Source organism: Salmo trutta, chromosome 21 (genome assembly GCF_901001165.1).
Source record: "Salmo trutta chromosome 21, fSalTru1.1, whole genome shotgun sequence".
Lineage (NCBI taxonomy): Eukaryota > Metazoa > Chordata > Actinopteri > Salmoniformes > Salmonidae > Salmo > Salmo trutta.
The window spans coordinates 5,858,611-5,878,182 of record NC_042977.1 but is presented as its reverse complement, the minus strand read 5'-3'; the positions used below and the strand labels follow the sequence as shown (position 1 = coordinate 5,878,182).

The 19,572-nt window shown below is 41.2% G+C and overlaps 1 protein-coding gene across 3 annotated transcripts in view; it reads right to left on the bottom strand.

Annotated features, from left to right (window-relative positions):
• The window catches only part of ttc19 (tetratricopeptide repeat domain 19), a 29,546-nt gene extending 14,558 nt beyond the window's left edge, over nucleotides 1-14,988 (bottom strand). The window contains exons 1-8 of one of the 3 annotated variants that reach the window (XM_029704023.1): nucleotides 14,509-14,988; nucleotides 14,170-14,261; nucleotides 12,994-13,051; nucleotides 10,978-11,088; nucleotides 10,757-10,795; nucleotides 8,194-8,250; nucleotides 7,866-7,927; nucleotides 5,025-5,119 (exon numbers count right to left, since the gene is read on the bottom strand). In XM_029704023.1, coding sequence (XP_029559883.1) covers nucleotides 5,025-5,119; nucleotides 7,866-7,927; nucleotides 8,194-8,250; nucleotides 10,757-10,795; nucleotides 10,978-11,088; nucleotides 12,994-13,017 — 388 coding nt within the window. In that variant the 5' untranslated portion in view covers nucleotides 13,018-13,051; nucleotides 14,170-14,261; nucleotides 14,509-14,988. The remainder of the gene's footprint in view (nucleotides 1-5,024; nucleotides 5,120-7,865; nucleotides 7,928-8,193; nucleotides 8,251-10,756; nucleotides 10,796-10,977; nucleotides 11,089-12,993; nucleotides 13,052-14,169; nucleotides 14,262-14,508) is intronic. The other 2 variants (XM_029704024.1, XM_029704022.1) reach the window with 2 other exon arrangements.
• Nucleotides 14,989-19,572: the final 4,584 nt, after the last annotated feature.

The window sequence follows — 19,572 nt, the reverse complement described above, 5'->3', positions numbered from 1 at the left end:
GCTTCTTAACAGCTTCTACCCCAAAGACTCCAGAACACATCAAATGGCTACGAAGAATATTTGCATTGCCCCGCCCTTTTACACTGCTGATACTCTTATTATCTATGCATAGTCACTTTAATATCTCTACCTACATGTACATATTACCTCAACTAACCGGTGCCCCCGCACATTGACTGTACCGGTACCCCCTGTATATAGCCTCGCAAATGATATTTTACTGCTACTCTTAAATTTTGTTAATTTAAATGTTTTTTAAACTGCATTGTTAAGGGCTTGTAAGTAAGCATTTCACTGTAAGTTCTACTGTTGTATTCTGTGCATATGACAAATAACATTTGATTGATGCTTTTTCAACAGTTGAAGGAGTTCCCACATTTGCTGAGAAGTTGTTGGCTGCTTTTCCTTCACTCTGCAGAACAACGCATTGCAATCCATCTCATTTGGGTTGAGGTCGGGTGATTGTGTAGGCCAGGTCATCTGATGCAGCACTCATCACTCTCCTTCTTGGTAAAATAGCCCTTACACAGCCTGGAGGTGTGTTGGGTCATTGTCCTGTTGAAAAACAAATGATATAGTGGTACTAAGCCCAAACCAGATGGGATGGCATATCGCTGCAGAATGCTGTGGTAGCCATGCTGGTTAAGTGTGCCTTGAATTCTAAATAAATCACTGACCGTATCAACAGCAAAGCACCATCACACCTCCTCCTCGATGCGAGATCACGCGTTCACCTACTCTGGGTCTCACAAAGACACAGCGGTTGGAACCAAAAATCTCAAATTTGGACTCAGACAAAAAGGACATATTTCTACCGGTCTAATGTCCATTGCTTGTGTTTCTTGGCCCAAGCAAGTCTCATCTTATTATTGGTGTCCTTTAGTAGTGGTTTCTTTGCAGCAATTCAACCATGAAGGCCTGAGTCACACAGTCTCCTCTGAACAGTTGATGTTGAGATGTATCTGTTACTTGAACTCCGTGAAGCATTTATTTGGGCTGGAATTTCTGAGGCTGGTAAGTAATGATCTTATCCTCTGCAGCAGAGGTAACTTCGGGTCTTCCTTTCCTGTGGCGGTCCTCATGAGAGCCAGTTTCATCTTAGAGCTTGATGGTTTTTGCGACTGCACTTGAAGAAACTTTCAAAGATCTTGACATTTTCCGGATTGTCTGACTGTCGTTTCTCTTTGCCTATTTAAGCTGTTCTGCCATCATTTGGATTTGGTCTTTTACCAAATAGAGTCATCTTCTGTATACCCCCCCCCCCCCCATATTCCTTGACACAACTGATTGGCTGAAATGCATTAAGGAAATAAATTCCATAAATTAAGGCACACCTGTTAATAGAAATGCATTCCATTTCTATTGTTGGAAAAATTACTTGTGTCATGCACAAAGTAGATGTCCTAACCGACTTGCCAAAACTATAGTTTGTTAACAAGAAATTTGTGGAGTGGTTGAAAAACTATTTTTAATGACTCCAACCTAAATGTATGTAAACTTCCAACTTCAACTGTATGTATAATTATTCAGAACCCTTAACATTTTCCACATTTTGTTACAGCCTTATTCTAAAATTGATTAAATAAAAAATGTTCTCAATCTACACACAATATCCGGAATAACATAGCAAAAACAGGTTTAGACATTTGTGTATTCATTTTTGTGTTTTCAATGTATTCAGACCCTTTGCGATGAGACTTGAAATTGAGCTCAAGTGCATCCTGTTTCATTGATTATCCTTGAGATGTTTCTACAACTTGGAGTCCACCTGTGGTAAATTCAATTGATTGGACATGATTTGGAAAGGCGCACAGACACACACACACACCTCTCTATATAAGGTCCCACAGTTGACAGTGCATGTCAGAGCAAAAACCAAGCCATGAGGTCGAAGGAATTGTCCGTAGAGCCCCGAGATAGGATTGTGTGAAGGCACAGGATGGGTACCAAAACATTTCAGCTGCATTGAAGGTCCCCAAGAACACAGTGGCCTTCATCAATCTTAAATGGAAGATGTTTGGTACCACCAAGATTCTTCCTAGAGCTGTCCGCCCAGCCAAACTAAGCAATTGGGGGAGAAGAGCATTGGTCACTCTGACAGAGCTCCAGAGTTCCTCTGTGGAGATGGGAGAACCTTCCAGAAGGACAAACATCTGTACAGCACTCTACCAATCAGGCCATTATTGTAGAGGGGCCAGACAGAAGCCACTCCTCAGTAAAAGGCAGCCCGTTTGGAGTTTGGCAAAAGGCACCTGAAGACTCTGACCATGAGAAACAAGATTCTCTGGTCTGATGTAACCACTATGTAAAGCACTAAGGACCTCAGATTAGGGCTAAGGTTAACCTTCCAACAGGACAACGACCCTACGCACTTAGCCAAGACAAGGCAGAAGTGGCTTCAGGACAAGTCTCTCTCTGAATGTCCTAGAGTGGCCCAGCCAGTGCCTGGACTTGAACCCGATCGAACATCTCTGGAGACCTGAAAATAGCTGTGCAGCGACGCTCCCCATCCAACCTGACAGAGCTTGAGAGGATCTGCAGAGAAGAATGGGAGAAACTCCCCAAATACAGGTGTGCCAAGCTTGTAGCGTCATACCAAGAAGTAGAGGTCGACCGATTAATCGGAAAGGCCAATTAATTAGGGCAGATTAAGTTATCGGTATTTTTAGCCACCGATTTGCCGTTTTTTTTGTTGACATCTTTATTTAACGAGGCAAGTCAGATTAAGAACACATTCTTATTTTCAATGACGGTCTAGGAACGGGGGTTAACTGCTTTGTTCAGGGGGGATTGGGGATTCATTTTTGCAACCTTCCGGTTACTAATCCAATCCAACGCACGAGGAACCTGCATGGCAGGCTGACTACCTGTTACGCGAGGGCAGCAAGAAGCCAAGGTAAGTTGCTAGCTAGCATTAAACTTATCTAACATAATCACTAGTTAACTACACATGGTTGATGATATTACTAGTTTATCTAGCTTGTCCTGCGTTGCATATAATCGATGCGGTGCCTGTTAATTTATCATTGAATCATAGCCTACTTCGCCAAACGGGTGATTTAACAAGCTTATTCAGGAAAAAAACACTGTCGTTGCACCAATGTACCTAACCATAAACATCAATGCCTTTCTTTAAAATCAATAAACAAGTATATATTTTTAAACCTGCATATTTAGTTAATATTGCCTGCTAACATGAAATTGTGTCACATCTCTAGCGTTCATTGCACGCAGAGTCAGGGTATATGCAACAGTTTGGGCCGCCTGGCTCGTTGCGAACTAATTTGCCAGAATTGTACATAATTATGACATAACATAACTCGTAAGCATTCATTCAGACAGCACTTTCGTGCGTTTTGCCAGCAGCTCTTCGCTGTGCTTCAAGCTGTTTATGACTTCAAACCAGGTGGGTATAATTTGTGGAACGTTCCAACAGGAATCTATTCCAAAAACTTCGTAAATAACAAGGTTGCCAAAATACAACGCATACAAAGTTGTATAGCGGCAGAATAAGATACCGGGGAGGGAGTGGTCTATATCATTGCGTTTTTCACTCATCACGTTTATTACGAAAAATGTCTCTCCTCACTCTGGTTGCCTATAGACAAACATTAAGAATAAGCTACGTGGTGAGTTGATGCCTATTCGGCAGCTAGTTAGCTAGGTTTGAATGCGTTGCTACTTTGTATGCGTTGTTGGTTGGCAACCTTTTACTTTTACGTTTTTTGGAACAGATTCCTGTTGGAACGTTCCACAAATTATACCCACCCCTTCAAGCCTGTCAACTCCCAAGATTAGGCTGGTGTAACCGATGTGAAATGGCTAGCTAGTTAGCGGGGTGCGCGCTAATAGCGTTTCAAACGTCACTCGCTCTGAGACTTGGAGTAGTTGTTCCCCTTCATCTACATGGGTATCGCTGCTTCGAGGGTGGCTGTTGTCGATGTGTTCCTTGGTCAAGCCCAGGTAGGAGCGAGGAGAGCGACGGAAGCTATACTGTTACACTGGCAATACTAAAGTGCCTATAAGAACATCCAATAGTCAAAAGGTATATTAAATAAAAATCGTATAGAGAGAAATAGTCCTATAATTCCTATAATAACTACAACCTAAAACTTACCTGGGAATATTGAAGACCCATGTTAAAAGGAACCACCAGCTTTCATATGTTCTGAGCAAGGAACTTAAACCTTAGCTTTTTTTACATGGCACATATTGCACTTTTACTTTCTTCTCCAACACTTTGTTTTGCATTATTTAAACCAAATTGAACGTTCCATTATTTATTTGAGGCTAAATTGATTTTATTGATGTATTATATTAAGTTAAAATAAGTGTTCATTCAGTATTGTTGTAATTATCAATATTATAAATAAATACAAAACAAAAATATTATATTTATTTTCGGCCGATTAATCGGTATCGGCTTTTTTCGCCCTCCGATAATCGGTATCGGTGTTGAAAAATCATAAATCGGTCGACCTCTACCAAGAAGACTTGAGGCTGTAATCACTGCCAAAGGTGCTACAAAGTACTGAGTAAAGGGTCTGAATACTTATGTAAATGTGAGGATACAGTATGGACAGTACGTGAATAGAAAAAGGTGTGTATAGCAGTAGTTATATAGGATGAGCCATGACTAGAATACAGTATATACATATGAAGTGGGTAAAACAGTATGTAAACATTATTAAAGTGACCAGTGTTCAATGATTATGTAGATAAGACAGCAGTCTCGAAGGTGCAGGTTATTTTACTGGCACCAATCCGCCAGGGCTCTCACCACCTCCCTGTAGGCTGTCTCGTCATTGTTGTGTTGTCAGCAAACTTGATGATTGAGTTGGAGACGTGGGTTAACAGGGAGTACAGGAGGTGGCTGAGCCCGCTACCCTGTGGGGCCCCCTTGTTGAGGATCAGTGTGGCGGACCATTAGGAAGTTGTGCCACACACACACACCCACCCACAAAACATAGAATCTTATGCTATTACAGCAACAACAACAACCTGATGGTTTGGTCATTAGATACCTGACTGTTCCTCAGCAGGAAGTTCCTTGAATTTCTCTAACTTGGCTTCAAGGGATTCAGTGCAAAACTGGAAACCAGTCTCTGCCAGGTCATTCCTGAGAAGAAAGAAAAAAAAACATACATTTAATATAAGGTTACACATCATACATGGTGAACTGTGGTATGTAGAATTTGGGGGTGGATCATGAAATGTAGTCATATTATAATAATATACTACTACAGGACTATAACCAGGGATGGGCATAAAATGACAAAATACAACTACAAAATACCCAAATAACCAATTTATCAAAATAAAATATTTTTTATAAATACAATATTTAAAATACATGCATTTTAAAATATATTTGCAAGTTGCCGGCCGAACAGCAACAACATTCTCAGTAACGGTTACATAAACTTCTTTCTTGCTATGACTGCGATATGTTGTTGTTTATCTACCTTAGTTGAATACACTGTCACTCTGGATAAGAGTGTCTGCTAAATGACCGAAAATGAACAACTGCAAAGCACAAGGTAAACGCTGCCTATGTCGGCTCAAATGAAAATTAGCTTTATTTGTAGTGCGCAATGGATAGAGTCCTTAAATTTTGTTCACAGGTACCATGCCATCAGACTTTTGATACCAATGTAGGGTGAAAGGGGGCCACAAAATTGAGAACCACTATTAAAAAAAAAGAAAAGAAAACTATTTTGAAAATACAAATTACAGCTTTCGAATGTATCTTGTTACAAAATACATTTGAGTATAGTTCATTCCAGTGTAATACAACATATAAAATACTCAGAAGTAATTAAAATAATTATTTCAAATACATGTAATAGAAATACTGCCCATCTCTGACTATAGCCAACCACAGAAAATGATTTCTCAACTTAAAAGCTTGGCTTTGGCTTGAAACCCTATTTAATGGTGTATGCTGCACTCTTCAACTAAGCTGGCTAGCTCCTATCCAAAACGTATTTACATCTATTAAATGGAATTTGAAGCAAATGTGCCTCCTAATATTCAATTTTGCACGACTCAAGCGGTTTTCCCTATCCAGCCGTTTCATTCTCCGTGTAGCCTGCTGCTAGAATAGACGGAAAGGTATAGCTCAAGTTGCCACAAAATGAAATAACTTTGCGGATAAAGTTCAGAATTACACAATTTCATATGTACAATATCTAAATACCTGTATCAATATATGAAGAGACGTTGCTTTTCTAAAAGGATGTATTTGGGTGTTTTTGGAGCATTTGTTCGTGTTTTTTCCAGAGCCCCCGCACTGCACAACGAGGATGAGGAAGTGAGTCGCTGGTTGGCATAAGTTCGTCAAAAACAAGTGAAATCAACAACAACAAAAAAGTGTCTGGACCCTTCTAAAACCTCCCATTTGCATAACAAAATATATACACTACCGTTCAAAAGTTTGGGGTCACTTAGAAATGTCCTTGTCCATTAAAATAACATCAAATGTATCAGAAATACAGTGTAGACATTGTTAATGTTGTAAATGACTATTGCAGCTGGAAACAGGAATATCTACATGGGCGTACAGAGGCCCATTATCAGCAACCATCACTCCTGTGTTCCAATGGCACGTTGTGTTAGCTAATCCAAGTTGATCATTTTAAAAGGCTAATTGATCATTAGAAAACCCTTTTGCAATTATGTTAGCACAGCTGAAAACGTTTGTGCTGTTTAAAGAAGCAATAAAACTGGCCTTCCTTAGACTTGTTGAGTATCTGGAGCATCAGCATTTGTGGGTTCGATTACAGGCTCAAAATGGCCAGAAACAAAGAATTTATTCTGAAACTCGCCAGTCTATTCTTGTTCTGAGAAATGAAGGCTATTCCATGCGAGAAAATGCCAAGAAACTGAAGATCTCATACAACGCTGTGTACTACTCCCTTCACAGAAGAGCGCAAACTAGCTCTAACCAGAATAGAAAGAGGAGTGGGCCCCGGTGCACAATTGAGCAAGAGGACAAGTACATTAGAGTGTCCAGTTTCAGAAACAGATGCCTCACAAGTCCTCAACTGGCAGCTTCATTAAATAGTACCCGCAAAACACTAGTCTCAACGTCAACAGTGAAGAGGCGACTCTGGGATGCTGGCCTTCTAGGCAGAGTTGCAAAGAAAAAGCCATATCTCAGCCTGGCCAATAAAAATAAAAGATTAAGATGGACAAAAGAACAGACACTGGACAGAGGAAGATTGAAAAAAAGTGTTATGGACAGACAAATCTAAGTTTGAGGTGTTCAGATCACAAAGAAGAACATTTGTGAGACGCAGAAAAACTGAAGATGCTGGAGAAGTGATTGGCGCCATCTGTCAAGCATGGTAGGGGCAATGTGATGGTCTGGGGGTGCTTTGGTGGTGGTAAAGTAGGAGATTTGTACAGGGTAAAAGGGATCTTGAAGAAGGAAGGCTATCACTCCATTTTGCAATGCCATACCATACGGACGGTGCTTAATTGGAGCCAATTTCCTCCTACAACAGGACAATGACCCAAAGCACAGCTCCAAACTATGCAAGAACTATTTAGGGAAGAAGCAGTCAGCTGGTATTCTGTCTATAATGGAGTGGCCAGCACAGTCACCGGATCTCAACCCTATTGAGCTGTTGTGGGAGCAGCTTGACCGTATTGGTACGTAAGAAGTGCCCATCAAGCCTATCCAATTTGTGGGAGGTGCTTCAGGACGCATGGGATGAAATCTCTTCAGATGAAATCAACAAATTGACAACTAGAATGCCAAAGGTTTGCAAGGCTGTAATTGCTGCAAATTGAGGATTCTTTGACAAAAGCAAAGTTTGAACGAAATTAATTCAATTGCTCCACTTTTGAAGTCCACTTACTTATTCTGGCCGGCATATATGGTAGCAAGCTTCAAGGACATCTCAATGACCCCATTGTCATCCTTTGAAAAGAAGGGAAAAAAACTGAAGTAGCAATAGCATTGAGTGTCTAGAAAACAACGCAACATACACCACAACAATTGGTTTTGGAATAGAATGAGCCAAAGCCTATTTATTCCAGACAGTCCTTTGTTCAGATTGACAAAAGATGTAAAATAACAGATTATCCTCTTCATTTAAAAAAAACCTGAAAGATGCCACAGTACCCAGTCACTACTGTCCTGTTGTCACAACATTCCTGTTCTATAAAAACATGACCAACCCTCACCTGTGGTGTTCCTCCGGACAACATGAAACTCATGGCCGCTTTGAACAGTTTCTCTGCCTGGGGGAGAAGAGCACAGGGGGTCACTGGAAGTCGGCAAAACAGCTCAAAACACCAAACAAGGTACAATCTAGCATATTTACCTCCGCTCAATGGTCATTTCAATTAATTATATACTATTGATTCTTTAAGAATATACTTATGAATGCATTATGAGCTTAGTAAAACTGAATGGCTTCACATCACTGGATTTTGTTCCACCTGTTCCGGCTCCTGGAAGGATGTAGGGACTGTGATCTGAGGTAATGGCAGAGGCTCGCCTGTTACAGACTATTGTCGAAGTGTGGTGGTCTTTTCTGCCGCTTTTAGTCGCCAAAACATTATCCAGGTGGGTGCTACGCTTTAAAAGTGGATGACCGAGCCTACTTACGGAAGAGGAGACAAGGTGCCTGATGAAGAACTCCGGGCCCGTCTACCATTATCTGACTGACGTTGTCTCCCTACCTGTCTATCATCGATGCTCCCTCCACTCAAGCCACCGACTGACTTAATGCCTTTCCAAACTGCCTAGACATCTGAAGCTGTGGAAGACCAACTATGAACTGCCAGGCCCCTACATATGTTTGTTTTTAAAGCGACTGAGATTGTTTGTAATGAAGAGCTACAGTTGGAAGTCGGAAGTTTACATACACCTTAGCCAAATACATGTAAACTCAGTTTCACAATTGCTGACATTTAATCCAAAAAAATACTTTGGTCAGTTGTGATCACAACTTTATTTTTTTAAAAGGTGAATGTAAGAATAATAGTAGAGAGAATGATTTCAGCTTTGTTTTCTTTCATCACATTCCCAGTGGGTCAGAAGTTTACACACTCAATTAGTATTTGGTAGCATTGCCTGTAAATTGTTTAACTTGGGTCAAACGTTTCAGGTAGCCTCCTACAAGCTTCCCACAATAAGTTGGGTGAATTTTGGCCCATTCCTCCTGACAGAGCTGGTGTAACTGAGTCAGGTTTGTAGTGCTCCTTGCTCGCACATGCTTTTTCAGTTCTGCCCACACATTTTCTGTAGGCTTGAGGTCAGGGCTTTGTGATGGCCACTCCAATACCTTGACTTTGTTGTCCTTAAGACATTTTGCCACAACTTTGGAAGTATGCTTGGGGTCATTGTCCACTTGGAAGACCCATTTGCGACCATGCTTTAACTTCCTGACTGATGTCTTGATATGTTGCTTCAATATAGCTACATAATTTCCCTCCTAATGATGCCATCTATTTTGTGAGCTGCACCAGTCCCTCCTACAGCAAAGCACCCCCACAACATGATGCTGCCACCCCCGTGCATCACGGTCGGGATGACGTTCTTCAGCTTGCAAGCATCCCCCTTTTTCCTCCAAATGTAACGATGATCATTATGGGCAAATATTTATATTATTATTTCATCAGACCAGAGGACATTTCTCCAAAAAGTACAATCTTTGTCCCCATGTGCAGTTGCAAACCGTAGTCTGGCTTTTTTTATGGTGGTTTTGGAACAGTGGCTTCTTCCTTGCTGAGCGGCCTTTCAGGTTATGTTGATATTGGACTTGTTTCTGTGGATATAGATACTTTTGTACCAGTGTCTTCCAGCATCTTCACAAGGTCCTTTGCTGTTGTTCTGGGATTGATTTGCACTTTTTGCACCAAAGCACATTCAGGAGACAGAACACCACTCCTTCCTGAGCGGTATGACGGCTGCGTGATCCCATGGTGTTTATACCTGCGTACTATTGTTTGTACAGATGAACTACAATTTTTTTTCTGAGGTCTTGGCTGATTTCTTTTGATTTTCTCATGATGTCAAGCAAAGAGGAACTGAGTTTGAAGGTAGGCCTTGAAATACATCCACAGGTACACCTCCAATTGACTCAAATGATGTCAATTAGCCTATCAGAAGCTTCTAAAGATATGACATCATTTCCTGGAATTTCCCAAGCTGTTTAAAAAGGCACAGTCAACTTAGTGTATGTAAACTTCTGACCCACTGGAATTGTGATACAGTGAATTATAAATGAAATAATCTGTCTGTAAACAATTGTTGGAAAAATTACTTGTGTCATGCACAAAGTAGATGTCCTAACCGACTTGCCAAAACTATAGTTTGTAAACAAGACATTTGTGGAGTGGTTGAAAAACTAGTTTTAATGACTCCAAACTAAGTGTACGTAAACTTCCGACCTCAACTGTATATAAAATAAATGTATTATTATGGTAGACTCCACAATATGACATCATCTTGATCTCTAGCTAACAGACATCGACAACACAAATAAATGCAAAGACTTCCTCTACTGGCTCTTAATTTCTGCCCTCCTTTGAATCATACATACACTGGGAAGCGCTAATAGTGGCAGTCTTCTTGCCAGATTTAAACTTTGTTGTTGACTTCGATCAGCAGGAAGTAACCACGCAGTGACTGACATTGTCATATTGCCGAGTGTACCTTTAAAAATAAATACCAAAAGTGGGACAGCAAGTAGTTCACTGAAGAAGGGAGAAAGAGATGGCAACCTTTGCTATTACTCACATTATCCAGCTCACCTTGGACATAGGCAAGGTTTGCCATCTGTAGAGATAGGGGAAAATAAAATAATCTACTGCAGAGTTTTTATGCAAACTATTTTGCTATGACAAATTAAAAACGCTTACAAAAATGCCTCAGTAAGCCAAATACACCTTATTCCATCTTGACAACATGAGCACAGAAGAGACTTTAAAAACATCAGTTTTTATCATCAAGGCTTTTACCAGGCTGTAGGTGTAGATGATTGCTTGTGTATTGCGAGACTGGTGGGCCAGCGCAATTGCCTGGTGAAGGAATCCATTGGCTCCATGCAGCTGCCCCCGCATTATACTGAGCTGGGACAGAAGACACATGAATGTTACTCGGACATAATGTCAAGACAGACATTATATAAATGTAATTGACAGATAAACAGTTCACTCTGAATTGATGCAATAAAAATGCTGTCATTGACTTGACACTTTTGGTTCATGAGATTGCATATCATCTTTTGGCAAATAGAGTAGCACGCTACATACACTACCGGTCAAAAGCTTTAGAACACCTGCTCATTCAAGGGTTTTTCTTTAGTTTTACTATGTTCTACATTGTAGAATAGTGAAGACATCAAAACTATGAAATAACACATATGGAATCATGTAGTAAACAAAAGTGCTATACAGAATCAAACTGTTATATTTGAGATTCTTCAAAAAGCCACCCTTTGCCTTGACAGCTTTGCACATTCTTGGCAGTCTCTCAACCAGCTTCACCTGGAATGCTTTTCCAACAGTCTTGAAGGAGTTCCCACATACGCTGAGCACTTGTTGGCTGCTTTTCCTTCACTCTGTGGTCCGACTCATCCCAAACCATCTCAATTTGGTTGGGGGATTGTGGAGGCCAGGTCATCTGATGCAGCACTCCATCACTCTCCTTCTTTGTAAAATAGGCCTTACACAGCCTGGAGGTGTGTTGGGTCATTGTCCTGTTGAAAAACAAATTATAGTCCCACTAAGCCCAAACTAGATGGGATGGCGTATTGCTGCAGAATGCTGTGGTAGCCATACTGGTTAAGTGTGCCTTGAATTCTAAATAAATCACAGACAGTGTCACCAGCAAAGCACACCAACACCATAACACCTCTTCTTCCATGCTTTACGGTGGGAAATACACATGCGGATGTCATCCATTCACCCACACTGCGTCTCAAAGACAAGGGCGGTTGGAAACAAAAATCTCAAATTTGGACAAATTTCCATCCGTCTAATGTCCATTGCTCGTGTTTCTTTGCCCAAGCAAGTCTCTTCTTATTATTGGTGTCCTTTAGTAGTGGTTTCTTTGCAGCAATTCAACCATGAAGGCCTGATTCATGCAGTCTCCTCTGAACAGATGTTGACATGTGTCTGTTATTTGAACTCTGAAGCATTTATTTGGGCTGCAATTTCTGAGGCTGGTAACTCTAATGAACTTATCCTCTGCAGCAAAGGTAACTCTGGGTCACGGTTGGGATTCCTGTGGCAGTCCTCATGAGAGCCAGTTTCATCATAGTGCTTGATGGTTTTTGCAACTGCACTTGAAGAAACTTTCAAAGTTCTTGAAATTGACTGACCTTCATGTCTTAAAGTAATGATGATATGTCATTTCTCTTTGCTTATTTGAGCTGTTCCTGGTCTTGAACCAAATAGGGCTATCTTCTGTATACTCCCCCTAGCTTGTCACAACACAACTTATTGGCTCAAACGCATTAAGGACGAATGAAATTCCACAAATTAACTTAACAAGGCACACAGGTGACTACCTCATAAAGCTGGTTGAGAGAATGCCAAGAGTGTGCAAAGCTGTCATCGAGACAAAGGGTGGCTATTTGAAGAATCTCAAGTATAACATATCTTGATTTGTTTAACACTTTTTTGGTTATTACATGATTCCATATGTATTATTTCATAGTTGTGATGTCTTCACTATTATTTTACAATGTAGAGAAAAGTAAAACTAAAGAAAAACTCTTGAATGAGTAGGTGTTCTAAAACTTTTGACCAGTAGTGTAGCTCTCAAACTCTAGGTGGCATTCTGCCTTCTCCCTACAGTTTTCAGCCATTAGCGTCGCCCACAACTGGCTCATGTGAACGACAATTCTGAATCTGTGTTTTAACATTTAGAAACGTCAATGATAAATCGCTTGCGATACAGCTTTCGAAACACATGGTCCTTATCTTTCATCAGCGAGAAAGAATCCTTCAAATAAAATAAAAAACACTTACTATTGCAGCTTTGCACAGGTCCATATAGCTATGGTTGCATCCATCCGAGGAAACTACACTGAACAAAAATATAAAAAACGCAACACACAACAATTTAATTGATTTTACTGAGTTACAGTTCATATGAGGAAATTACTCAATTGAAATGAATTCATTAGGCCCTAATCTATGGATTTCATATGACTGGGAATACAGATACGCATCTGTTGGTCAAAAATACCGTGTTTAAATAAAACTAAAAATGGGCCACAGGATCTCGCCACTGTATTTTTAATGCTTTAAAATTGCCATCGATAACATGCAATTGTGTTCGTTGTCCGTAGTTTATGCTTGCCCATACCATAAACCCACCACCAACATGGGGCACTCTGTTCACAAGGTTGCCATACACGTGGTCTACAGTTGTGAGGCCGGTTGGACAAACTTCCAAATTATCTAAAACAACGATGGAGGCGACTTATGGTAGAGAAATTAAAATGTAATTCTCTGGCAACAGCTATGGTGGACATTCCTGCAGCCACCATGCCAATTGTATGCTCCCTAAAAACTTGAGACATGTATTGAACACCTGTCAGGTGAATGGATTATCTTGACAAAGGAGAAATACTAACAGGGATACAAACAAGCTTGTGCACATTTTAGAGAAATAAGCTTTTTGTGCGTATGGAACATTTCGGGGATCTTTTATTTCAGCTCTTGAAACATGGGTCCAACACTTTACATGTTGGGTTTATATTGTTGTTCAGTGTACATTTCCGCTCCACTTCCCGAGTCGGCTTACAGACCAAATGTTCAGAGCAAGCAAGATAGCTAATTAGCACAGGTGGTTACCTCGTCTTATGTCTGTTTTCATGAACAAGCGCTGTAACATGGAGAACAATACCAAGGAGTGTATCAATTTAACCTTTAGGTATTTTTTATATTTTTTATAAGGTCCTTATGCCTCCAAAACCGTACCGCAAGCGGCGTGTGTTAATGTTCAGATTGAGCGTCTGGGATCTTAACATAACTCCCCCATACATAAGACACCTTCGACTATGATCGTCCAATGACTTGTGTGTAATGTAATTGAACAGAGCTATGATCAAGGGCTACGTGCTACTGTAGCCCTCTTGTTTAGATTACTACTAAAAAAACTAAATTGAGGAGTTGCCTACAGCGATGACAATTAGCTACCTTGGCTCTCTTCAAAAGTAAAATGATCTCATCTTCTTTCTTCTGAGCCTCAGTTCTGGTGTCCTCCTCAGCTTTGCTGAAGAGAGAAAACGCTATCACGAAGGAGAGGGAGGGATGCATTATAAAAACATTCATGTCACTTAATGACTTATATGGCCGGTTATGCGTTTTCACATGTAGAAATACAAATACATGTTCTTGTAATTGCATTTCATGAAGCACTCATAGCTATGCAAATCAATGGAAAAGATGATAGCCTTTATACTGCAATTTAAAGTACTGACAATGACACCCACTAAGAGTACTGTAACATATCTAACATGACAATAACTTACTTACCAATTGCACTCCACATTGCACAAGTCCAGTTACTCGTAGCACGACTATTTTCATCCCAATTGCTTTCGCATATTCCGTATAGCTGTGACCTTCTGTGCACAGTAACAGCATTCGATTGAGAAGTCGCCGTTTTCAGACATTGCAATGATTGTGTCTTAAAATTGAATCGGCTACTTACTGACAGGTTGCGTAAGACCTCTGAAATAAATTGTTTTATTTGACTCCTATTAGCAAAGAGCGCACGATTGAGAGCCGGTAGCGCCATATTATATAACAAATATCAGTTGGTCATGGTTAGAAGGGATCCAGCTATTGGAAAATGTAAGTAAAAAGCACAACAATTTCAATAAAATTACGCTAACCTGCTATGTTAATTTTCATAACCTGCTTCGTAAGTTTGCCTTTTACTTGAGACGAAAAATCAACTCTGACGTTAATTTGACAAAAGCGTTAAACGTTCTAGTCGCAATCAATTCCAGTCGGAAGTTTGAGGCAGGAAAAAAAAGTTACTTCCGGTAATCACATTAAAAAGCAATCAACCACACAAAGTGCATTTGTACCTTATAGTTACAATAATATTATTCATCATATAAATATTTTAGCATATTTATTGAATAAATACATGTTTTCTATTATATAGGGCATTTATTTTGAAGGCCATGAAAAAACATAACCCGGAAATTAATCTCCACGATCAAGGTCAACAGGATTCTAAACATTGCAACAATAAAATAACGATTGCTCGCCTTGAAGACGTGTAAATTGGTCCTCTACTACAAGACTAGTGCACTACTTTTGTGGATTTTTTTAACCAAATGTATTTGAGTGTTTACCAGCGTTTGTAACCTGAGTCTGATAATTATCTGTTAAAAGTTTGGACACTTAATACTCATTCATGGGTTTTTCTTTATTTTGACTATTTTCTACATTGTAAAATAATAGTGAAGACATCAAAACAATAAAATAACACATATGGAATCATGTAGTAACCAAAAAAGTGTTATTTTACATTTTAGATACTTCAAAGTTGCCACCCTTTGCCTTGATGAAAGTTTTGCACATTCTTGGCATTCTCTCAACCAGCTTCATGAGGTAGTCACCTGGAATGCTTTTCCAACAGTCTTCAAGGAGTTCCCACATAATGCGAGCACTTGTTGGCTGCTTTTCCTTTACTCTGCAGTCCAACTCATCCCAAACCATCTCAATTGTGTTGAGGTCAGGTGATTGTGGAGGCCAGGTCATCTGATGCAGCTCCCCATCACTCTCCTTCTTGGTCAATAGCCCTTACACAGCCTGTAGGTGTGTTTTGGGTCATTGCCCTGTTAAAAACAAATGATAGTCCCACTAAGCCCAAACCAGATGGGATGGCATATCGCTGCAGAATGCTGTGGTAGCCATGCTGGTTAAGTGTGCCTTGCATTCTAAATAAACCACAGACATTGTCACCAGTAAAGAACCCCAACACCATCACACCTCCTCCATGCTTCATGATGAGAAACACACATGCAGAGATCATCCATTCACCTACTCCCGAGTGGCGCATCGGTCTAAGGCACTGCATCTCAGTGCTAGAGGCGTCACTACAGACACCCTGGTTTGAATCCAGACAATCACAACCGGCTGTGATTGGGAGTCCCATAGGGCGGTGCACAATTGGTCCAACATCATCCTGGTTTTGGCCGGTATAGGCCGTCATTGTAAATAAGAACTTGTTCTTAGTTGACTTGCCTAGTTAAATAAAGTTCAAATTAAAAAATAAATAAATACTCTGCGTCTCACAAAGACACAGCGGTTGGAACCAAAAATCTCCAATTTGATTTCCCCCTAATGTCCATTGCTCGTGTTTCTTGGTCCAAGCAAGTCTTCTTATTGGTGTCCTTTAGTCATGGTTTCTTTGCAGAAATTCGACCATGAAGGCCTGATTCACTCAGTCTCCTCTGAACAGTTCAAATCAAATCAAATGTTATGAGTCACATGGGCCAAATACAACAGCTGTAGAGCTTACAGTGAAATGCTTACCTACAAGCCCCTAAATAACAGTGCAGTTTCCCCAAAAAATACAGATATGAATAAGAGATAGAAGTAACAAGTAATTAAAGAACAACAGTAAAAAATAACAATATATACAGGTGCCGGTACAGAGTCAATGTGCGGGGGCACCGGTTAGTTGAGGTAGTATGTACATGCAGGTAGAGTTATTAAATTGATAAATTAAATAGATGATAACAGAGAGTGGCAGTGGTGTGGAGAGGGGGGGGGGGGCAATGCAAATAGTCTGGGTAGCCATTTGACTAAATGTTCAGGAGTCTTATGGCTTGGGGGTAGAAGCTGTTTAGAAGCCTCTTGGAACTAGACATGGCGCTCCGGTACCGCTTGCCGTGCGGTAGCAGAGAGAACAGTCTATGACTAGGGTGGCTGGAGTCTTAGACAATTTTTAGGGCCTTCCTCTGACACCGCCCGGTATAGAGGTCCTGGATGGCAGGAAGCTTGGCCCCAGTGATGTATTGGGCCGTTCGCACTACACTCTGTAGTGCCTTGCGATCGGAGGAGGCCAAGCAGTTTCAATAGCAGGCAGCGATGCAACCAGTCAGGATGCTCTCGATGGTGCAGCTGTAGAACCTTTTGAGGATCTGAGGACCCATGCCAAATCTTTTCAGTCTCCTGACGGAGATTATGTTTTGTCGTGCCCGCTTAAATCAGTTCACCTGCACTCCACACACAGAGACGCGCACAAAGCTCTCCCTCGCCCTCCATTTGGTAAATCCGACCACAACTCTATCCTCCTGATTCCTGCTTACAAGCAAAAATTAAAGCAGGAAGCACTAGTGACTCGGTCTAAAAAGTGGTCAGATGAAGCAGATGCTAAACTACAGGATTGTTTTACTATCACAGACTGGAACATGTTCCAGGATTTTTCCGATGGCATTGAGGAGTACACCATATCAGTCACTGGCTTTATCAATAAGTGCATCGAGGACGTCGTCCCCACAGTGACTGTACGTACATACCCCAACCAGAAGCCATACAGGCAACATTCGCACTGAGCTAAAGGGTAGAGCTGCCGCTTTCAAGGTGCGGGACTCTAACCCGGAAGCTTACAAGAAATCCTGCTATGCCCTGCGACGAACCATCAAACAGGCAAAGCGTCAATACAGGGCTAAGATTGAATCATACTACACCGGCTCCGATGCTCGTCTTATGTGGCAGGGCTCGCAAACTATTTGACTACAAAGGGAAGCACAGCCGCGTGCTGCCCAGTGACCCGAGCCTACCAGACGAGCTAAATCACTTCTATGCTCGCTTCGAGGCAAGCAACACTGAGGCATGCATGAGAGCATCAGCTGTTCCGGATGACTGTGTAATCACACTCTCCGTAGTCGACGTGAGTAAGACCTTTAAACAGGATGTGTGCTCCGGGCATGTGCTGACCAACTGGCAGGTGTCTTCACTGACATTTTCAACATGCCCAAGAACACAAAGGCAACCTGCCTAAATGACTACAGACCCGTAGCACTCACGTCCGTAGCCATGAAGTGCTTTGAAAGGTTGATAATGGCTCACATCAACACCATTATCCCAAAAACCCTAGACCCACTCCAATTTGCATACCACCCAAACAGATCCACAGATGATGCAATCTCTATTCCACTCCACAATGCCCTTTCCCACCTGTACAAAAGGAACACTTATGTGAGAATGCTATTCATTGACTACAGCTCTGCTTAGCTCATCACTAAGTTAAGGATCCTGGGACTAAACACCTCCCTCTGCAACTGGATCCTGGACTCCTGATGGGCCGCCCCCAGGTGTTGAGGGTAGATAACAACACATCTGCCACTCTGATCCTCAACACTGGAGCTCCCCAGGGGTGTGTGCTCAGTCCCTGCCCAATTACCGGGAGGGATGGGGGCACCTTCTTGTTGCACACGGTGCTCAAGTTCAGAACGGCTGTCAGTCAAAACCCATACAGTGCTGTGAAGCGCAGAGCCAGAGCTCTGACGTCATGTATAGCATGTTACTGTACAGCCACTACGTTCTAATTTAGGTACTTATTAGTGCCCAAATCTACCATTTTAAACCCTTACACGTGTACAAGTGTAAAGGATAAAAGAAATAGGACTAAATCAAACCTTTATTTAAAGTGCATTTAAAGTTGGATTTGATTTAGCCCTATTCTTTAACTGTTATTTTTGGTTGAGATGGAGACGTGAATCCATACAGTATCAATTATTAATTTGTAGACAAACCGGAATTAAAGACAGACTAAAAGCCAATTTATGCTTGATCCAGCAATGTGGCCCGGAGACTCAGTACGGAGGGTGTCACGCAATTGTTGTAACAATGCGGAGGGCTCCGTAGAGCTCCGCATTGACATGATTGGTTGACGGTAGGTGGGAGCAGGTGGGAGGTCCTGTAAGAAGTATGAATGCTCTGACTTCTACGGAGGCCGCATCGCAGTAAATGCTATACGGACACTGCAGATGTCAGATTGATAATGCAGAGCCTTTAAGTCAGTGGCACAGATAGAACTATCCAAGCAGAAGATGAATCTCCTTCAAATGTTGTTTGGTTGCGTTGACAACAATTCAATATCAATATTTGAAGTACAATAAATAGCCTACTACCTTGTTGACAGGTTAACAAATATGTTGTGTTCACATCTCCAACTCAACAAAAAAATCAGTTAAAGATTAAGCCAGCTGCTCAGATGGAACTATCCAAGCAGTAGATACAGTGCTTTCAGAAAGTATTCATACCCCTTGACTTATTCCAAAATGTTTTAGCAAATGTATTGGAAATTCTTAAAGTTGGTTGTTGATCAGTCTGAAGTCCTGAGAGCTCTGGAGCTCTGGAGCAGGTTTTCATCGATCCAGACTAGTCTCTCAGTCCCTGGCACTGAAAAACATCCCCACAGGATGATGCTGTCACCACCATGCTTCACCATAGGGATGGCATTCAGGCCATAGAGTTCAATCTTGGTTACATCAGACCAGAGAATCTTGTTTCTCATGGTCAGAGTCTTCAGGTGCCTTTTGCCAAACTCCAAACTGGCTGTCATGTGCC